This window comes from Sarcophilus harrisii, chromosome 4 (assembly GCF_902635505.1).
Source record: "Sarcophilus harrisii chromosome 4, mSarHar1.11, whole genome shotgun sequence".
NCBI lineage: Eukaryota > Metazoa > Chordata > Mammalia > Dasyuromorphia > Dasyuridae > Sarcophilus > Sarcophilus harrisii.
This window is the reverse complement of record NC_045429.1, coordinates 158,310,019-158,333,403: the sequence shown is the minus strand read 5'-3', so window position 1 is coordinate 158,333,403 and position 23,385 is coordinate 158,310,019. Positions and strand designations below refer to the sequence as shown.

At 34.2% G+C, this 23,385-nt stretch overlaps 1 protein-coding gene across 1 annotated transcript in view; it reads right to left on the bottom strand.

Annotated features, from left to right (window-relative positions):
* IL20RA (interleukin 20 receptor subunit alpha) overlaps positions 1 to 23,385 on the bottom strand; it is a 52,631-nt gene that overhangs the window by 3,504 nt on the left and 25,742 nt on the right. The window contains exons 2-5 of the mRNA XM_012549355.3: positions 10,984 to 11,119; positions 5,839 to 6,017; positions 2,760 to 2,935; positions 1,776 to 1,920 (exon numbers count right to left, since the gene is read on the bottom strand). Of these exons, the coding sequence (XP_012404809.2) occupies positions 1,776 to 1,920; positions 2,760 to 2,935; positions 5,839 to 6,017; positions 10,984 to 11,119 (636 nt within the window). The remainder of the gene's footprint in view (positions 1 to 1,775; positions 1,921 to 2,759; positions 2,936 to 5,838; positions 6,018 to 10,983; positions 11,120 to 23,385) is intronic.

The following is a 23,385-nucleotide window of genomic DNA, read 5'->3' as shown; positions in this document are numbered from 1 at the left end:
TTTGTTTTATATGAAAAGTGTTCCTTAGCACTTATTCTACCAACTACTTTGATACTGAATGACATCCAATGCCACTTCATACAGAAAGCCCTTTCTGATCCCTTTGGTTTGTAATTCCTAATTCAATGATCATATAATGTTGAATACTAAGTTATTGGTATTATTGTCTATCCCCTAATGTAGTAACAAGCTCCTTCAGGGCAGGAACCAAGTCAGATCTAAGTGTTCTATGCCTCTTAATTACTAGTAGTGTTCTACACATAATAAATACTTTATATGTTTTCCATAGTATCATTTCCATTATTAAATCCCAAGGAATCACCTATGACAGTATTATATGTAGCTGAAAAGTAGGGGAGAGGGAAAGAATTTATGTATAGAGAATGCTATTATTAATTTATTTTTATATAGCAGGTAATGTAGAATATATGAGGGGAGAAATAGTTAAGGAAATATAGTGCATATTTTTCAAAAACATTTGCCTCAATCCAAAGGAAGATAATGTGATATAGTGTTGGATTTAAAACCAGAGAACATAAGTCCAAGTCTTGACTCTCCTGCTCTGGACAAGTTATTAAATCTTTCAGTGTCCCAGTATCCTCATCTGTAAAATGAAGAGAATGGACACCTGGCTTTTGTGGTCTCTCCCAGCTTTAAATATAGTATCCTATATGATCCTATAAGATTTTAATTTGAATTAAAATCCTTCCATTTAGTACCTGGGTGTCTTTGAACAAGTCATTTAATTGCTTTTTGCCTCACTTTCCTCATTTAAAAAATGAAGGCATTGGACTACCTGGCCTCCAAGGATTGGTTCAGCTCTTGTTCCTAAGACTGTGAACCAAAGATCTAGAAAAACCAATGGAACTAGGAGGCTGGAGGAAGAAAAATGGGGGAGGTCAAGCAACAGAGAAGTTACCAAACATTTTAAAATTAATGGTAAGTCTTTTTGAGAGAAACCTGAAAATGTGATCAAGAGTAAGAAGCTTTAGTGAAAGAAACAGATTCAGACAAACCCATAAAGTTCTGAGATGTCAGGGGAATATTATACTGCCAGACAGAGATGTTGCCTAGAGGGTCATTTGGAAAGAAGCCCGGATAAAAAGCATCATGACTCTTCCTTTGGCTTAGAGGAACAGGTTAGGACAGTCATCTGTCAGTGAGAGATTCAGGGAATAAGTGCAAAGAGTCTTGGGTAATGTGGGAAATGGATCACATCATTTTGTGATTGCTCTACTCAATTTGCTAAGACTCTTAAATTGTAGAAAAGATGCTGATGCTCTGAACTGGTGGCAGGAGTTTCTTCACCAGGGAGTTCCCTATACCCATAAAACCAGAGATTCATTTCCTATCACTATCTGTTTTCTACTTGAAAACACCCTTTTAGATTAGATAGTAACTAAAGCAAAGAATAATGGTTGTTATGTTCCAGATAATTATCATTTTTGCCTCTCAAAGGATCATAGGATCCCATTTACAGAAATGGAAGCTATTCTAGGAGCTATGTAGTCCAATCTCCACATTTTACAGATGAGCAAACTGAGACACAGGCAGATAGAATGATTTGCCCAAGGTTCCACAGACAATATGTGAAAGATGAAAGACTTGTACTAAGTATCAGAGGTGGATTTAATCTTATGTGTCCCTGCTCCAGTCTGTTCTTTCTCCTATAACACCCTGCCCCTTGCTTTTGCTTAGATAAGGCAGTCACATAATTCAACTTCCTTTTTGTCAGACTCCCTTCTTCACCTGCTGAGATTTCTTTTTTTACATACCTTTCAAGGTAGTGATGCATTGCTTTTCTGAAGGCTTAGTCTTTCGAAGTGGTCCTGGGACATAGACTTGCACACTGATACAATAGAGTGTCTCTGACTCCAACAGGGAAAGCTCCAAGGTATAATTTATTACAAATTTGTACCACTAAAGGAGGAAATTGCAAAAATGTGATTTTTAGAGTCAAATTCAAAGAGAGCATGCTATCCTAGCTAGAAAGCTAGAGTTGGATTTAGGAAAGCCTGGGTTCAAATCACTCTTCAGATGTTTATTTACTACTCTGTGACCACAGGCAAGTCACATAATTTCTCTGACTCTCAATTTTCCTGATCAATAACGAGATGAGAGATGCTTACTAGTTATGTGATCATGGACAGGTCTCAATTTTGTCATTCATAAAATGGAAATACATCCTGTCATAATAACCTTATTGAGTTGTTATGAGATAATAATTGTAAAATACTTAATACAGTGCCAGGAACATTTATTGTTCAGTTATTCTTCAGGAACTGGGTAGAAGCTGCAAATAATAATGCATTGTATGATTCTTATCAGAATCTCCCTTCTTGGTTCTTAACAGCATTTTATAGCCTTTAGTGTGATGAACTAATGAGCATACAACAAGAAGATAGGTCATATACTTCCCAACTATGATTGCTCCATATAACTCCATTAACAAGGTCTTACTGTGCTAATAAAGAGTCTCTATAGAGAAAAAAATCAGAAATTATATTGCAAGACAAATCTGGAGTCACTTTAACCCATCCTTTTTTTTTTTTTTAATAAATATGGCATACTTTTGAATAACATTTAAAAAAAGAAACAATGCATAAAATTTAAAAATTATATTAAGAAATGCAAAATGCCTTTCTACACACACACATACACACACACACACACACAGAGCAATTGAGTATATATAATATAAACTGAGTTGCTTGCAATGCAGACATCTATACATTGCTTCATCCCCACTCTGAATTTACCTTTTTGCTTGTTTTGCTATTGTAGATTGATACATTATATTTCATATTGGGGTAGATTTGGTGCATGGATATAGAAGTATCTTCTGCATTCCTCTTCCACTTCTGAGGGGCTGTCAGAACAACTGAAATTGATTTCTCACCAGGAGTCAAAGCAACCACTGGGGGGCCAATTTGTGCTAAATGGGCAGAAAAATATGTTTATCTAATTGCTTAAGGCAATGCCACACTAAAAGCATGACAAAATGACATGGCAATCATGAGACCCTAATTAAATTTGGTTATATCCTGTACAGGATATAAAGCGAATCCACATTATTTCATATTCTGTGCTTATCACAAAACATTAAAAAGGAAAAATCATTACTTCATAAACTTTGAACTTCAGATTGTTAATAGAATAACTCTGTGGGTCTTGTATATAGATAATACTTTTCTAAAATGACTTCAGAAACCTTGGTAAACATTAAGTTGATGATCATTCAAGATACATGAAAAATCCTCATAAGTCTTTATGTAAAACTAGAGTCTTAAATTTGGCAACATTCTCATGGCCAAAGAGGTGGAAGACAAGTAAAAGCAGCCTGTTTTTATGGGAGAAAAATCAAGGTATAGATAAATGGAGAGGTTTACTGAAGATCTCCTGGGTTATGAATAAAGGATCAGGATTTGGGGCATCAAAGAGAAAACAAGTGGGTAAAAGTGTAATTGGGAAGTTCCTCAGAGCTATTAAAGTGGAAAATCCTATATCTATAGAAGTAAGAGATGGGAAATTTAGGGTAGGGAAGAATCCACATACCAAATATGAACCACCTGCCTTCCAGGACTATGAGGATCAAAGGAAATAATAATTGTAAAGCTCTTAATATAGTGCCTGGCACATACTAAGTGCCATATAATTGTTAGCCATTATTTTTTAAAAGCAGAATCTGCTTCAGATTTTGAATTTGAGCTGGAAAGGAATGATTTTTACTGGTTAGTAAAGATGGACCATTGGGAGATAGGCTGATATCTATACTGTTTATGGGAAGAATCAACAAATTTGGTGACTGTGAAACTTTGGTCCAGACTTGAAAATAAACATGGAGATTTTAATAAACCTTTTATTTTAACTTTTTTGCCTTCAAGTCAAAAGTCTGTGCCAAATAGAAAAGGGAAATGAAAGCAAAATCAGCATTCTTTTAAATTGATTCATAAGGCATTGTTAATTCTACAGAGACTAGTTTTCCATGACAAAGCCAAACAGCATCACTGGAAGAATATTGATATTAAAAAGACAGTTCTTTGTTTCAGAGAGAAGCCCTGAGTCACTAAAAGCTCTGTGTAATTTCCCAAGGGCAATTAAGCATGTCTTTCTCTCCAGTTTAACTCTAGGTCTTCTCCTTGTCTATCTTTAGTGTTTATTCAAGATGAAGGTATTGGAGGACCAGCTTCATGAATTTTTTATATGTGTACCAAAGTCTGGACAAAAGGCATTCTTTTTCAATTTTGCTTTTTCTATGTTACTAGTTAGAACTGAAACTTGGAGGGTGATTCTAAATTTCATTTAAGAGGTTTTGCAATGTTTCAGCACAATGTCATTTCAAAACAAAAAAAAAGTATATCATTAAGCACAATTTTTATTGTGACTCCCTCTTTAATTTAGAAACTGTTAAGGATCACTGAAACAGATATGGAGAGATGTGTGATGGGCACGAAGGGTCTGTAACATGGGACTAATAAGGAATAAAATTTTCTTTTTTTTATTATAGCTTTTTATTTACAAAATATATGCATGGGTAATTTTTCAGCATTGACAGTTGCAAAACCTTTTTTTCCATTTTAGGAATAAAATTTTAAAAGTGGCAAAAAAACAGTGGTTTTAAACTCAGATAGAAACTGGATCCCTGCAGGTTGTATATTGACTTAGAAAACCACAAAATAACATGCTCTATGTTGTGTTGCATTTTTATTTATTTTATTAAGTGTTTCTCAATTACATTTCAGGGTGGTTTGGGTCACAGAATATAGTAGCCTGTCAAGGGGAGAATTTGAAATCTCTGGAATAAAGGATCTTATCAGAAAAATGTATGCTTGACTTGGAAAAAAAAGGTGGGCTAGTCATGTATGTGTGTGAGATAAGTAATTAATGTTTCTATACTCTACTAGGATTTAGGCAATGTCAGATTTAGGGAAGGGTTAAGTGTGATGCAGTGAGAGATTTAGAGTTGGAGGATCTTGGCCCAAAATCTGTCACTGCCTATGTGATCTCAGACAGATTATTTAAGTTCTCTAGTCCTTACTGATTTCCTTACTGGTAAAATGAAGTGATTGGATTTAATGGACTGTAATGTCTTTTTCAGGTCAGTTTGATGGTGCAGTAGATAGAGCACTGAGCTTGGAATCAGGGAGATTCATCTTCATAAATTCAGACACTGAATGTGACTGTATGTGACTGTGAACAAGTCACTTAATCGTGTTTGCCTCAGTTTCCTCACCTGTAAAATGAACTGAAGAAGGAAATGGCAAACCATTCTAGTGTCTTGGCCAAGAGGACCCAAAACAGGGGTTTTGAAGAGTCTGACTCATGAAGAGTCAGAAATTATTGAACAAGGGTTGTTGAAGATCCTCTCCTCTCTAGCACTCATACTATGATATGACCCTATGATATTGGGCCATCCTCTCTGTAGAAAATTTATGAGGAAAAGGTCTAAAGTCATAAAGAATGAGAAAATTTAAATGAGTTGTGATCTCCATTGCTGAAGGAATTACCCATACTGATAATACTACAGATTTATTAATGTATCAAATATTAGAATTTTAGGAATAGCAGAGGCTTAAAACCTCTTCATCTTACAATGAGAATCTGAAGCCTAAAAAAAGTTTAAAAGTGATTTGCTTAAAGTCATATAGCAAGTTTGTGGGAGGGGCAGAATTAGAACTCCTGACATCTAGCAATCAATGACCTTATTTTCTTTATTAGGCTGAATGTTTTTTTTAAGGTACTAATAGATCAAAAAAGAGAAATAAAAAGAGCCTTCCCTGAGAATAACTGCCTCTCTGTTTTGTTTATAAACTCTGATTATTTAACTATGATACTTACTTTCTAACCAAGGATTAAATCGTTCTGTCTCTGCCCATTTGGAACAATGTTTTCCCCAGATGGCCTTAACTCTCCCATAGTATTGTTCTTCATGGTCATAAGTCTCATAGGAGAGGTCACAGGAGGTCCTGTTTATATTTCTGCATTCTGATTTATTCAGCCATCTCTTTTGGCCATATCTGCATAAAGAGAAAACAGTATATGATGAGCCCTGAATACCCATTGTTCATTCCAATCAAAACAGTGGTAACTTAAGATGTAGTTAGGACATTCTCTTCAATAAAAAAGCAACAGTGTCTATCAGGAAGACAAAGAAGAACGTACTTTTGCTGCTGGCATTTTCTTGATTTTCCATCAGGTGAGTCAATGAGTCAATGTTTTTGTCCTTCCCTTTCTTTTCTGGGAATTATCATTTGGATAGTAAAAAATTTTTAATGTTCTTGGACTACAGAATGAGTCTTATGTATTGTATGATCTAATTAGGGGATAATGACATATTCAGGTTTTTAGTCATCATGTATACTGCAGTCACTGGGACGATATAAGGAAAGATAGTCTCATTCCTCTCCTGAACAGTTACTATTGCTAGTTTAATGATTCTACACCTTGAGCATTTTGTATAATTTTTAAGTCTGCTTGACATCAAAAAAATCCAATAGAAATTCGGTGTTAGAGTCCATCAGTTGGAGAATGGCTGAATAAATTGTGGTATATGAATATTATGGAATATTACTGTTCTGTAAGAAATGACCAACAGGATGATTTCAGAAAGGCCTGGAGAGACTTACACGAACTGATGCTGAGTGAAATGAGCAGGACCAGGAGATCATTATATACTTCAACAACAATACTATATGATGACCAGTTCTGATGGACCAGGCCATCCTCAGCAATGAGATCAACCAAATCATTTCCAATGGAGCAGTAATGAACTGAACCAGCTATGCCCAGAAAAAGGACTCTGGGAGATGACTAAAAACCATTACATTGAATTCCCAATCCCTATATTTATGCACACCTGCATTTTTGATTTCCTTCACAAGCTAATTGTACAATATTTCAGAGTCTGATTCTTTTTGTACAGCAAAATAACATTTTGGTCATGTATACTTATTGTGTATCTAATTTATATTTTAATATATTTAACATCTACTGGTCATCCTGCCATCTAGGGAAGGGGGTGGGGGGGGGTAAGAGGTAAAAAATTGGAACAAGAGGTTTGGCAATTGTTAATGCTGTAAAGTTTCCCATCCATATATCCTGTAAATAAAAGGCTATTAAATTTAAAAAAAAAAAAACACCTATTTTGCCTAAGGCTCAATGCTAGGTTCTAGTGACACAAAAATGAACCCAGATACAGTTTCTGTGCTGAAGGAACAAGACCTTTTCAAGAGCTATTTCCCACACAGAAACTGTACTCTTTCTTCATCTCTGTAATAAGAATCTCTATTCCCTTCAAGGCTCAGGTCAAATATGCACTTATAGTTGGCAACCCACAACTTAGCCCAAATGCATAGGAAATTATGATAAAGTGGAAAGAGCCCTAGCTTTGGAGTCAGGACACTTGCATTCAAATCCTGCTTTTGTCATTTGACACTTTGGTGCCTTGGGTATCAGTTTCTCCAAACACAAAATAGGGATTAGACTAGATAATTTCTGAATTCTCTTTTCTTCTTGTTCTAAAATCCTATGAAATTCGATTAGCCACCCTATGATAGGGAGAAGAAATCTTTCTATATAGATACTTGGTATAATGTATATCTCCTAGCTATATTAAAGCTAGACAAATCATTCCACAAATCCCTTCTGTCAAATACCTCACACTATACGGAAGGAGGATATAATTTTATCATGTTATCCAATCTGAAAGAATAGGTAATTGGATTTATGCAATTGAGGTATGGCTTTTATAATATGCTATTAAATTATAAAGGACAGATTGGTGACACAATGGATAAAGCATCAGGCCTGGAATGAGGAAGAATTATCTTTCTGAATTTAAATCTTGTCTCAGATACTTACTAGCTGCCTGACCTGGGCAAGTCATTTAACCCTGTTCGCCTTAGATTCCTTGTCTGTAAAATAAACTAGAGGAGGAAATGGCAAACCACTCTAACATCTGTCAAGAAAACTCTAAATGGGATCAAGAAGCACTGGATGTGATTTTTAAAAATGACAGAACCAGAAAAAATGAAGGAAATATTAATTACCTCCAAACTCTGCAACACAAGAACAATTATCCAAAAAACATGAGCTTAAGATTTGATGATAGAGTTGGCACTACTGCTGAGTGAAACTAGGATTTTTGGCAAATAGATCTACCCTCTTTAAAAGAGATATTTGTATTTTTGGTAGTAATATATTTCAATTATGAATTTTGTGAATATACAGTCACCTGTGTTAAAGCCAGCCAACACGTAACAGTGAAAGTTTGATCCTGTTGACCAAAAGACTTCTTACTCTTTTTTGGCAGGCTAATAAAGCCAATGAAACCCTTATCAAAATAATGCTTTTAAATGCATAAAACAAAATACACAGGATTACCAAGGAAACCAATTATATTGAAATACAATTATCAAAATATTTTTAAAAGTTAATAAATCCTGAATTAGTAACTTCTGCTCTAACCAAAATGACATATATCTATTATCACTGCATGAATCCTAATCTGTCAACTATCAACATTAAGAAAATGTTTCTACAGGAATCAGGATAACCACAATATCTGACAAGGTGATAGTTATATAGCAGTTCAGCTAACGTGTCAGTAGTAATACTCAGCATGAAGAAAAACTATTAGATTTTATCTGAGCCTTGGGGAGGAGTAGGATGAGGAGAAGGAAGTAGATTCTGATGGGAATGGGAAGAGCAACGTCTTTGGGGTCAGAGTAGATAACTCTGCTAAATACTACCTGAATAATCATTAGCAAATAGCTTCATCTCTTGGAGCCTCAATGTTCTCATTTATAAAATGAGGGCCTTGGACTAGATCACGAGTCCTTATTTTGGGTCTATAGATAGATTTCAGGGCATCCATAAATCTGAAACTTTAAAAATTGTGATAACTTTTCCAATAAAACTGGTTTACTTTTTAATTTTATTTATTTTATTTTATGCATTTAAAAACATTCTTCTGGGGAGTCCATAAGTTTCTCCAAGCTGCCAATGTGTTCATGCCATATAGAAGAGTAAGATGTCCTGGACTAAATAGGTTAGAAAAACCTTCCAGCTCTAGATCCTGTGTTATGTGCCCTCAAAGTAGTGCTAATAGCTGATCAAAGAAGAAATTTCACACTATGACTGCAAATACCACGTAGTGGAGTATATAATGACAAGCTATTCCAGCTGCATTATTGGGAAGGATACCTCTTAAATAGTAAAAAGCTAATTACATTCTAACTCAATTTAATTTCATCTCTGTTTATGTAATCTTCTGAAGGTACCTATAGGTAACAGATTAAATGCAATCTCATTTCTAATCATTGCATTAGGACCAATTAACTTTAAATGTAACTAGCAAACTAGCAATTTAGCAAACAGAATGAAAAACAGAAATTCTCATAGTTCAAATAATGTAGTGATTTTTTTTTCATTATTGTGGAATTGGTTTTATGTTTCTATGCCATAATTCCATAATGCTATAAAAACCTACTTGACCTACTCAGGATAGGTATATATTCAGATTTTATGCCCATCATAGGCACTTATAAACTATGCCTTTGTATTATAGCTCATCAATTATGTGTTGTGTCCCCCATTAGGCTATCAGGTCCATTATGATAGGAGTATTATCTTAGTTAAACTTATAGCGTCACTGCTTACAGGAGTCTGGCGACTTTGGGATGCCTTTTAGCCAAATTCTTGCCTTAATGTTTTCACGTGGACTTGAAACATGCACAGGCACATAAAAACTACTTTAAGGCAGATAAATCTTTAAGGTTGCTATTTTTTCTTAAATTGTGCAATCAAAACTGTATTGCTAGCTTACATCATGAATGGTTAATCTTCTCTCCATTCCCAATCCCCCAATCACATTAACAGATAAGGATCAGAATAAACCCTATATCTCCATCTAAAGGAGAATTTTGAAGAGAACAAATACTTAGGAATAAATTCAAATATAAATCTAAGATCTCATTTTAAATTTTTAAATTGCCAGTTAAGAAGTTCCTAAATCAATGAGGAAAAATTCAGCTAGGTAGAAGTCCCATTTTAATGATAGTAATACTGTAAGCTTGTATTTCTCTTTAATGTGCTCTTTTAAAAATGATGTTTTTTTTCATATAGTACCATCAATTTTGTATGTCTTCCAACCTCCAAATCCTTCCCTGATAATAAAGAAAAAGCATTAAATAAAACTACCAATCAGTGATTTTGTCTGACATTATGTATAAAATATTGTACCTGTACTTTCTTACCTCTACTATGTAAAAGAGAAAGTGAATTTCTTCATCACTTCATTGGGACCAAGGTTGATTAATAGCATTATTCAGCAAATGACAAAGAGCTGATAATGCTGCTCAGGATTTTGCACCAAATGTATTTGAAACAAATTATTATTTTCATAAGAACATTTGGAATTATATTAAGCTACTCCTGTCCATGAATAAGTTTTATGATGTGTGGATTGTCCCATTCACTTGTGAAGAATAGAAATCATATCTATCCTTTACCACTTTATTTATTTGTTCCTTGATCAGGACCAATACTGCTTCTTTAATGAAAACAAACAAAGCATTTTGTTACTTTTACTTAAAAATATTTTGTTGTTGTTTAGTCATTTCTGACTCTTTCTGATCCCATTTAGAGTTTTCTTGGCAAAGAAACTGGATTGCTTTGCCATTTTCTTTTCTGGCTCATTTTACAGATGAGGAACTGAAGTAAATTAAGTGACTTGCCCAGAGTGAGACAACTAATAAGTGTCAAGACTGGATTTGAAGTCAGGAAGATGAGTCTTCCTCAGTCCAGCTCCTGCTTTTTATCCACTTTACCACCTAATTTCTCTAATATAAAAAAATCAGAATTTAACTTTACTTGGGTTAAGAATTATCATTTGATACTATGAGAGGTTTTTCTTCATTCATATCACAAGAATCCTTAGTCAAGGATGGCAAAAAGGAAAAATCAAACAAATAGAAAACTCACATTAGGTACTGCACAGTGTAAACAACTTCAGCTCCTCTTAGACTCTCTGGTGAATTCCACTGTAGAACATTCTTCATGTTTACAGATGAGAAAGTGACATTGGTCGGTTTAGGTAAACCATTACTGAAACAAGGTGCTGAAAAAGTAATAAAAAAGAAACAGTCACACAGAGAAAGAAAAACATTCGTCCCTTATTGGATTAGAGGGTGAGTACTTAAAATCAAAACAACAAAGTTCTATAACAACTTTAAAAATCTTGCTTTTACCAAAAGCATATGATGATGGATATTACAATATACAAAGTATATTACAATGCACAATCAGTGAGAAATAAGCTGATTTGTTTAAATAGTTTGGTCATGTCAAATTCATGGCATTTAATGAGGATTTAATGAATCAATGGAATATACTGCAGAGCAATTAGTCACTATTTTAGTATAATGTTGATTGTGTATAAAGTGTCTAAATACTTCATACCTAGATTTTAAAAGAGAAAGGTAGACCATCTTGGAATGAAAAACACAAGTTTTAATTTCAATGTCAAGAATGATATTGAATGAGAGGAAGAATTTAAATGTCATTTATGCTCAAGGTACTGAGTAATAGCATCACTGAAGGAGGAACACAACCTGTCAAGATTGCCCACATATTCTTGATAAGAGGCTAAGAAATATCACAGTTACTATAATGCAGGGAATCAAAAAGTCTTTCAATGCAACCATTAAGGATGGGTTCAAGGGGCAGCTAGGTGCCACTGTAGATAGAGCACTAGCTCTGAAGTCAGGAGAACTGAGTTTCAGTATGGCCTCAGACTCTTAATACTTCCTAGCTGTATTATTGGATGAGCCACTTAATCCCAATTGCCTCAGCAAAAAAAAAGAAAGAAAAAAAAAGATGGGTTCATATATGCTGATAATAGGAACTGAAATTCATATATAACATAAGTTGGGAAAATCCTTTATAAACATTATTTAATTATAGCCTCATTATAGCCCTATGATTTAGGCATTATAGATAGGTATTATTACTCTCATTTTTAATATATTTATTTATTTAAAACAAATACAAAATAGAAAAAACAAAAAATTATTAGGTGCACATGTGAACATAAGATTCAAAATATGAAACAATACATTTTCATTTTAAGACAGAATTTATGACAAATAACTACCGTTGTATTCAAAACTGTCCATCTTTTCTTTGTTTCCTTATAAGTTTTCTTTTGTTCTCTGTCATGTACTTATGCACTTTTCACTTTACTTTTTTTCTCTTTCTCTTCTCTACTTCTCTCAAGCAGTCTACAGTTAAATACAGATTATATTTATATACGTATATATATGTACATACATATGCATGTATACATATAAATGGATATCTATAATCATACCCGGATATACAACACACACACACACACACACACACACACAAATGTAAGGTTGCATTCTGCTTGTTTGTCTTGTTTCTCTGGAAGTAGATAACATCAGCCTTCTTAAGTTCAAGTTTTTCTATATTTTTCTAAATCCACTAGTTTATTTCCTACACCACAACAATATTCCAACCTTGTACTATCTAGTTTTATTAAATAGTGTAAAACAATATTGATTAATATGGCTGACTTACAATGTAGCTTCCCTCTTCTTCTTTTTTGATTAAATATATTGTAGCTTTAACTTTGAGATCAATGATTACTACTTCTGCTTTTTTTCCAATAAATTTTATTCCTGATCATCATTATTATTGTTTGTATGTAGCTCTTGTTTCCTGTGCCTGCTAACTCATCTATTTTACTTCTACCTGCTACCTTACCTTGTTATTACTTAACCAATCCCCCTTCATAGAACTCTCCCTTATCCTCTCACCTTATCCTTTTCTTTTCACCTTCCCCTCTCCATTCCATTCCCATTAAGCTACATACCTTCCTATGCCCCATCTTATCCTACTTCCTCTCCCTTTTATTTCTTAATGAATTTAAAAGAATTTTATATATACACATATGCTTAAAAAGGTTAAAGAGAGAATGATGCATATATAAATACACATACATATACATATGCATAAACACATACACACATATGAATATTTATAATCATACTCAGATATGCATATATACATATAAGGTTGTATTTTGCTTGTTTGTTCTGTTTGTATGTGTGTTTATATGTAATGTTCACTCTTTAACCCACTCCCATTGTCAGTAGGATTCCGGAACTAGCAGCCCTCTTCCCGCATCTAATTCCTGTGTAAGTTCTTGCTCTTGTACCCCATTTGTATAAAATAATTACTTTTTAAAAAAACCTTTTCTTACAATCTTTCTTTCAAATAACCTACTTACTAACGACTATTTTAAATGTATGGTTTATATTGCTATATAAAGTATGAAAAGTTTATTCTCATTGAGTCCATTGAAATTTTTCTTTGATATTTAGGATTTGTCTTGGATCTTATATGTCAAATTGTCTTTTAAGTTCAGGTATTTTTGTAACAAAATCCTGAAAGTCTAAAAATTCATTGAATATCTTTTTATTTCCATTGAGGATTATGCTGAATTTTTGGTCATGACTTTCAAGTAGTCCAGTTATTCTTATGTTTTCTCTTCTTGATTTGTTCTCCAGATCTGTTATTTTTCTTATGAAAGCTCACAATCTCTTCTATTTTTTCTTTCTTTATATTTTGTTTTATTATCTCTTGGTCTCAAAACTTTGCTGACTTACCCTTCCGCATTTCTTGTTTTTAAGGAGTCCTTTTCTTCCTTAAGATTCTGGATATCTTTTTCTAGTTGGTTGGCTTTCTTTTCATAACCTTCCGGGATTCTTCTTTTTTTTTTTTTTTAAAGTTTTTCCTCAATCTCTCTCATTTGATTTTTAAAGTTTTGTGTATTATTTTGGGACAGGTGATCATTTGGAATTACCCTTTGGGATAGAGAGGCTTTTTTATTTGTGTGCTCCTCTGAAGATGAAGCCCAATCTTCCTTATCGCTATGATAACTTTCTATATTTGGGTTCTTTCTCCTTTACCTGCTCATTTTATAGCAGGTGGTGTAATCACCTTAAGTCCTGGAGGATCAGGGATGGTACCTTTTGTCTCAGGTCCTCCTTTAGTTTCCCCTCTGGAACTCCAAACTAAGAACTCCACCCTCCTTTAAGTATCCACAGCCAGCAGTGCCCCTGCCCCCTGCTTCTGCACTCACAGGTGTGCTGGTTTCTTCTTGCCCAGGGTTGTATCTTGGCAGCACATATGAGTCTGGCATTTCTTATCAGCAGAGGTTCCCTCAATCTTCCTTAACTCAGACGTCCAACTCCCCACATTGTCTGGGAGCTGAAAATTCCTATGCCTGAGGTTGAGGTTACCTCAACCTAGTTAACCTCAGGGCTCATTACTTGCTGGTCTGGTGGAACAAACCTGAAGGTGTTTACACTTCACAAGGCTAAACCTCTGCCTATTATCTTTCTTTGGATCGTCTACAATTGTCCCAGGATGACCACTGTTATGCCCAACTCTTATTTGTTTTTAATCATTCTTCTTTGACTCTGAGGTGTAATTTTTGGTTTTTTATTCTCATTTTTATGGATGAAGAAACTGAAGATCAGAGGATTTTTGTGACCGCCACATAATCAGTCTCTTTAGGATTTGACTTTCATATCTCATCTGGTATGGAAGTACTCTGGGTTCTTGAAGGTGATATCAGAGGATGATAAGGATCATAGAATTGGAAGGGAACTTAAATATAAACTGGGGCTCAGAAAAATCAACAAAATAGCAATAACAACTAACATTTATGTAATGCTTTAAGATTTGGAAAGCACTTTACATATATTTTCTCATTTGATCCTTACAACAACTCTATAATTAGTTAGTAAGCTCTGACAGGTTCTAGCATGCTAGAAAAATCTCTAGCAGGGCCTCCAGATACAGAATGAGAATGTTTTTCTTGTCTAATCCTAGATGAGGACAGAGAGCCTCATCATGTCTAAGTACCAAGTAGGCTAGCCACTTGATTATTTCTTTGGCCATTGCAATCTACTGAACAAACAAAAATACAAAATGGCCCCTATACCTGTGGAACCTTTTCCCAATTTTAGTGATAATGGGAGAGTGGCAGAAAAGGTGGCAAATAATACTAAGAATCATAATGTTTAGGTGATCTACAAACTTTACATTGGTTGTTGGTCTTATAAACATAAAAATCTTGGCCAATAATCAATGATTAATCAATAATCAATTAGTAGATTTACTACTGGAGGTGCTGTCACATCAATCTTGACATTCTCACTACAAACAAAAGCAAAGAAGAAAGAAAATTGCAGCTAAATAGAAGGATGCTTCACATACTTAGGAAGACAAATAAGAAATTGGTAAAGCTGTTTTTGCATGCCTATTGTCATGCTAAGCTTTTGTAAAACAACTACATGAGAGTAATTGTAACTTATGTATCAATATGTTTGAAGAGGTAGAGAAATTGTTTGAGGAACATTCTATCAACAAAAACAAGGAACACAGAAACAATAACTGATCGATCAGTATGAAGCTTGAAATATATAATTGTGAGAAAACTCCTAGCATTAATCTTAGGAACTGACTGAGTTTCTGGTCAGCATAACCTATGTACTGTTAAGGATCTCTAAGCAGCAGGTAAAGCTGGTCTACCTTCCAGTCATTCAACAATGCAACAAAGTCCTCTCATAATTCCCACAATGGAATAAAGTTTCTTAACAAGGCAGAAATTGGACTAGGCCCATAATTGAATGGAAAGAAAACTGAGACAAGTCTAGAACTGAGTCACAAGATGGGAGTGTGGTTCACCTAATTTCCACAATTAACTACTTATTGTCCTAATCCCCTCAGCATAACAGTTCCAAGAGGATCCCTGAAATTGGGAATAGAAATATTCTGTATCCAGGTTAGATCTTTAGGACTGAGATCAAGTCCTACTTCTTTTGTTGTTGTTCAATATTTTTTTTTTCAGTCATGCCAGATTCTTCATGACTCTCTGGCATCTTCTTGGCAAAAATACTAGAGTGGCTTGCCATCTCCTTCTCTTCCCACTCCTATATAATTGCCAACTATACTGGATGGGGTGCTGGGCTCACTATAAGGAAGAATTCAATTTGTATCCTATTTTTTGCACTTTACCATGAATGCAATACTCATATCTTCAACTGAGTCTAAGATCTTGATTTGGCTCTTCTCTCCAAAGATGTAAATCATAATCTATGCATGTGTGTCTGTCCTATTTAATTTTCATTCATGTCTTTCTTTAAATTTACTAGAAGGATTTTACCCAAAGTGCTGTGCTGGGGGCTTTTCTTATTTTCCTCTATCAAAAGGAAATGAGTGGACCATGTTACTGTTCCATCACTTATTTCCACCACATAATCAACTTATCTCTTCTTCCTTTCATACATTTTTTTAATGAAATATTCTTTAAAGTTCTCCATTCATTGTATATTTTAGCCTATTTACACTCACTATGTACCTCTGAATTTCCCTCTTTGCGATATTTATTTTCAGTTCTTTTAAGGAGTATTACTGCTACATAGCACTACTAACAGAATGTTAATATAAAGAAGATAAACATTTGTTTCCACAAAGAGCAAAAAGATGCTTTTAAAAAATTATTTTTATTTTTTCAAAAAGATGCTTTTAAATTTCCCAAAGACACTCTAGCCATCTTCCTCTTGCTCAATTATGGATCTAACCTGTTCATTTGCATTATATGTTCCAGAAGAGCTTATCTGTTGCTATTGTTGTTCAATTACTTCAAAATTTTTTTGGGGGTGACCCCATTTGGGATTTTCCAGCAAAGATACTAGAGTGGTTTGTCATTTCCCTCTCCAATTCATTTTATAGATGAGGAACTGAGGCAAACAGGGTTAAGTGACTTGTCCAGAGTTACACAAGTAGTAAGTAGCCAGATTTGACTTTAGAAGAAGATGAGCGTTCCTGGCTCTAGGTCTGGTACTCTATCCACTATACCATCCTGCTGTCCCAGAGTTTATCTACTCAAATGCATATCACAATCTGGGAAAAAAGACATTCTTCATCCACTTGGTCTTTCCTGTGTAGAGCAGATTAAACTTAATTGTGTGGTTATAAATTACTTTTAGGAGGCTCTGCAGTATTTGGGGACTCAATGCCACCAGGGGGATACTATCTGCAAATAAAAACTGCTGGAGGATCTCACTATCCATAGGGAATTCCTCTTCAACTTGGGGTATTATATGAATTTCTTCCAACATGATGGCAAAATCACTTTGAAGATCATCTCTCTCTCTCTCTCTCTCTCTCTCTCTCTCTCTCTCTCTCTCTCTCTCTCTCTTTTTCTCATGTCTCACCTACTGTTTAGAATTACAGATTCCATTGTTGAACATCATTTATAAAAAAAAAAAACCTGCTTGTTCCCTATTAATACCTTATTATTAAGCATTTAGGTAGCCCTATGGATAGAATACTGGGCCTGGGTCAGAAAGATCTGAGATTAGCTTAGATTAGCTAGGTAACCTTAAGCAAGTCACTTAACCCTGTTTACCTCAGTTCTGTAAAATGAACTAGAGAAGGAGATGGCATTCTATTAACTTTGCCAAGAATATTCCAAATAGGGTCATGAAGAGAGTTGATTATCACTAATAAAACAGCTTAATAGCAACAAAAAATATGAAAATTAAATAAATGCATTCATTCTAAACATGATTTTGCAATTTTTAATTTATTCACATTTCTATATACATAATGTGAAATGTATTTCTGATCTGGCTAAATGCTGAATTTTTACCTTTTTAACCCCAAAGTTTATTACATTGAATTTGGATAGCTTTTTTTAAAAGGGGAAAAAAAAGATATTTAAAGGCAGAAATTGAAGTCCTTTGCTTAAGAAGGGTTGTATTTTTTGAATGTGAAATACTTAGAGGTAATAAAACTTGTGCTTCTGAACTCTTAAAGAAAACTATTACTTTTCCAGCAGAAGAGACACTACAGCATGGCATTCTCTGTTGTCTCAAAAGCCATGGGATGATGAGAAAACAAAACACATTATCCTGGAGCACCAACAACGTTTGTGGTTTTATTTTGAATTTTCTTTGTATTACCTAAAGACTTATCAGCAAAAGTAACCCAATGTATAACAGCTGATTTCTACAACACTTTAGATCTTGATCAACCAAAAATATTTATTAACAACTAGAAAAGGTAAAAACTGTAATTTTTTATTGGGATGCCTTCTATTATAAATAGGATCTTAACATATATATATCACAATCCTCAAGACTAAAAATCACATACTCTGTGTCAGTTAGAAAATCTAAAATAAGAGAAACATAATACTATTCCTGCCCCTCATAACCTCTTCTCCCCAAAAATTAAAGAAGAAAAAAAAATTATCTATTCTTCTCAGTTGTTATCTAAAACTTTTTAAAATTGTTGTTTATAAAATATTTACTCTAAATAATCATCTTTTAAGGCAGCTAAGTGGCTCATTGGATAGAGTGCTGGGCCTGGAATCAGGAAAACTCATCTTCTTGAATTTAAATCTGGCCTCATACATTAACTAGCTATGTGATCCTGGGCCAATCACTTAATCCTGTTTGCCTTAGTTTCCTCAACTGTAAAATGAGTTGGAGAAGGAAATGGCAAATGACTTCAGTATCTCTGCCAAGAAAATCATAAATGGGGTCACTGAGAGTCAGAGAGAAGTGAAAAATAAATTAACAAATGACTATCTTTTACCTCTGACCCACCAGTGTATCTACTGGGCTTATATCCCAAAGAGATCTTAAAGGAGGGAAAGGAACCCACTTGTGCAAAAATGTTTGTGGCAGCCCTTTTTGTGGTGGCAAGAAACTGGAAATGAATGGATGCCCATCAGTTGGAGAATGGCTGAATAAATTATGGTATATGAATGTTATGGAATATTATTGTTCTGTAAGAAATGACCAGCAGGATGAATACAGAGAGACTTGGAGAGACTTACATGAACTGATGCTAAGTGAAATGAGCAGAAGGAGATCATTACACATGGCAACAACAAGACTGTACAATGATCAATTCTGATAGATGTGGCTCTCTTTAACAATGATATAATTTAAACCAGTTTCAGTTGTTCAGTGATGAAGAGAATCATCTACACCCAGGGAGAATACTGTGGGAATTGAGTGTGGACCACAACATAGCATCTTCACTTTGTTGTTATTTGCTAGTATTTTGTTTTCTTTTTCAGGCTTTTTTTTACCTTCTTGATCTGATTTTTCTTGTGCAGCAAGATAACTGTATAAATATGTATACATATATTGGATTTAACATATTTTTTTAGCATATTTAACATGTATTGGACTACCTGCCTCTAGGAGATGGGGTGAGGGGAAGGAGGAGAAAATTTGGAACAGAAGGTTTTTGCAAGAGTCAATGTTGAAAAATTACCCATGCATATGTTTTATAAATAAAAAAGCTTTAATTAAAAAGGGGGAAAAACTATGTTTTTAGTGTTTTTATTTTATGTTAAATTGAAAACTAATTTTTTTTTTTTTTTTTGCTGAGGCAATTGGGGTTAAGTGACTTGCCCAGGGTCACACAGCTAGTAAGTATTAATGTCTGAAGCTGTATTGGAATTCAGATCCTCCTGATTTCAGGGCCGGTGCTCTATCCACTGTGCTATCTAGTTACCCTGAAAACTAAAAACTTAAAGAGAAACATTTAAAATGGAATAATCACTTAAATACAGTATTAAGATGTTAGAAGCTTTTTTGGGGGGTAGGAAGAGATTTTAAAAGCTAAGTTTTCAAATATATCTTCTTGGTTTCAGAAAGTCAAAAGACAATCAGTAGAAAAAGTATTTTAAAAAATTTCAATAGTACTGTATTTTTTCAGGGGTGGGGAAGTTGTGGTAGGAAGAGAGAAGATAAGCCAATTTGACTACAGTTTAAAAAAAAACACAACTTCTTAAAACTTGATGTAATTTTCCCATTTTCACATTCTGAAATGAAACACACATTTATATGATCTTGTGGTAAACAGTAGTTCTAACTGTGTTGGAACTTCATCTCACCAATTAATTAACTGCAAACTTGGGGAAAGTCTTCTAAAGCTGAAAGTAGGTCACAGATTAGACCCAGATATCTTACTTCTTCAGCCAACACTAAGGGAATTACCCAGAATGAATTTTATGATAGAGGCTGCTAATTTTTTACTTACCTTTGATGGGAGGAAATTGAACCATCAGGCTTTTGTTGTTCTCAGCATATAGGCATCTCAAATTAATATGTTCAAAATAGAACTCATCTTTTCCCCCAAACCCTTCCTTCTCCACAACTTCCCTGTTAATATCTAAGGCACCATGATCCTCCTAGTTAACTAGGCTCTCCATTTGTCATCTTCGACCTCTCACTCCCATTCATGCCACATATCCAATCTATTGTCAAGTCTTGTCTTTTCTACCTTTACAACATTTTTAGTATATGTCTCCTTTTCTTCTCTCATATGGCCACCACTAATATAAGCCTCCAACCCCTCCTGCCCATACAATTGCAATTGCCTTCTGGTTAATTTCTCTGCCTTGCTTCTCTCCCTCCTTTAATCCATCTTCCTCTAAGCTGCCAAAGTAATTTTCCTAAAATACAGATCTGATCATGTCACCCCCTCATTCCTTCTATTTAACAAACTCCAATGATTCTCTAAAACCTGTTAAAAGCCCTTATGATCTAATCTTTTCCTACTTTTCAATTTTCTTACACTTTACTTCCTTCCACATATTCTACAATTCAGAGGCACTGGCTTTTTTTGTTATTCTTCACATACATCACTCCATGTCCTAATTATTGCTTTTCAGTGACTGCCTCCTTGCCTCTTTTCTCTTTTCTCTCTTTTCTCACCTCTGTCTCCTGGCTCCCTTCAAGTCTCACCTCAAACTCTACTTTCTAAAGGAGACATTTTGCAGTCATTCTACCCCCATCCTATTGTGAATGTATCCCTTTGAGGAATGCCTCCTGTTAGCAAAAATCTTTGCGCAGTTTTAAGTTTATACCATTAGTATCTTGGAAAGTATGCAATGCAATAGCCTCATGTTATTATAATAATGCTGTATCTTGTATTACCTAGTTGTTTTCATCTTTTCTCCCTGTTAGAATATGAGCCCTCAGTGTAGAAAATGTGTTTTTTTTACTTTTATTTATATACTTAACACCACATTATCTAGTAATAGTAAGTAAGCACTTAATAAATGCTTGTTGATTGACTTATTTCTGAGAATGAAAACTTCATGAATAAAAACTTTGTTTATTTCAATGGACAAATTCCTGATTCATTGATATCTATGTCATCTTCATTCCCATGGTTTGTAGGGTTTACAGGTAGGACTAGATGAGAGCTTAGAAACCATTTGGTTCAACTTCTTCATTTTATATATGAGAAAATGAAAGCCTAGAGAAGTGAAAAGACTTGGGGCCAGATCTTATTGGCATATCTATGATTTACAAGGAATCAGTCGGGTTTGATTTAAGGTAATTTCTGTTCATTCAGAAAAGGATATTTCAAGGAAGAATTCACTAACTTGATGTATTCTTTTCTTCAGAATAAAACAGATTTTATGATGAAATTTTTACATTTAATTTTAAGATAAAATCTTAAAGTTCTAATCCAGAAGATCTTAACCTATTAGCAACCTCTCCTTCTGTGTGGAATAGAGAGATAAGGTGAAGAATTTACAGGAATATGTGAATTCTTTTTCTGTATTTTATTTTCATTATTTCTGTGTTTCCCCTATGACTTGTATAATATATGCAGGCCCATATTTACTTGAGCCTTGACCAGCTATCTGAAGCCTGAAGGCCTGATTTTCTATTTCCTAGAAATCAGGTGATTTTGGGGAAACAGAAACCTTCCATTCCCATCTCTCTGAATAGCAACAACCAGTTAGATGCCTCCCCCTCCCCTTTCTCAATGCTCTCTTACTTGTGATGTAATCTCTTGTATAAAAACTGTGTATCTTTACCATTTCTTTAGCCCTCCTACCATGAACTTTCTCTTTCCCTTGTTTTGTGGTGGGATGGCTCATCCTCCGGAGGTTTAATAAACAACCTTTCTGCTTTCTATTTTCAGTGTTCTCTGAGTAGTCATTTTGGTTAAGGGTCTTCTATATTCCACACACCCCCACCACAGAACTCCAAGTGATCTATGAAAAAAAAAGTGACCTCAGAGGAGGAAAAACTTATGTGCTTATTTCAATATAATTGTTTCCTTTTCTTCAAATAGCATACTGAACCTGGAAAAAGGAAAACCTGAGTTGAACTCTAGCATTAGATGTTTACTAGTAGCTGTGTGAGACTGGACAAGTCACCTAATCACTATTTGTTTCACTTTCTTCACTTGCAAAATGGAAATAATATAGCTTCTACCACCCAGGATTGTTGTGAAGGTGAGATAATATTTGGAAAGTACTTTGCAAACAATCTCTCTCCATGAGATTTTACCTCTATTTAAATATTTTCTTTGATGGAAAAATCACTATCTTAACATCATCTCACTCAATTTTTGAATGGTTCTAATGGTTGAGAACTTTTTATATCAAGCCAAAAAACTTTTATGTAGTTTTATTCTTTGAATTTGGATAGGAAAGTATTTTAATCTCACTTTCAGATGATAATCCTTTAAATATTTGAAATAAGTTTTCAAATCCCTTTATATGATCTGATCTCCATATAAACAATCCTAATTCAGTTTATCCATTCTTCATCTAGCATGATTTCAAGTCCCTTCACCAGCTTGATCACTCTCTTCTGAAGGTACTATAATGTGCTAAAGATGACCCCAATGTGGATCCTCAACCAAACATATTACTTTAGGTATGATCTAAGTATACTAAAATTACCACCTCCCTTATTAAGAACACTCTATTTCTACAAATGTAGCCTAAAATGGCATGATCTTTTTTGGTCAGTCACATCATACTGTTCATTTCTACTGAGTGAACATTCAATTAAAATCCTGAAATCTTTTTCACATGAAATATTTTAAACCAGGTCTCCGTTAATTTGTACCTATGTGGCTAAATCTCTGAATCTAAGTACAGAACTTTCCATTTATCTCTATTAATTTTCAGTTTATTAGCAATGGACAATTACTTTACTCTGCCTAGATCTTTTGATTGATGAATGTCCATTGTGAATTTGTTCCATCTACCCAAATTAATATGATCTTCAAATGTGATAACATGTCATCTATGTATTCATCTAAATAAAACAATCTGTTGAATAGAACAGAACAAAGGACACTGGGGTGTGTGTGCCATTAGGGAACTGCTTTCAGGATGACATCATTAATTTTACAACAAATTTCTATAAAATACCTAAAGAAAAATTAGAAACAGTCCTCAATGATTTGTTAGGAAAATTCTTTGGTTTTTCAAGTCTATTTTCAATT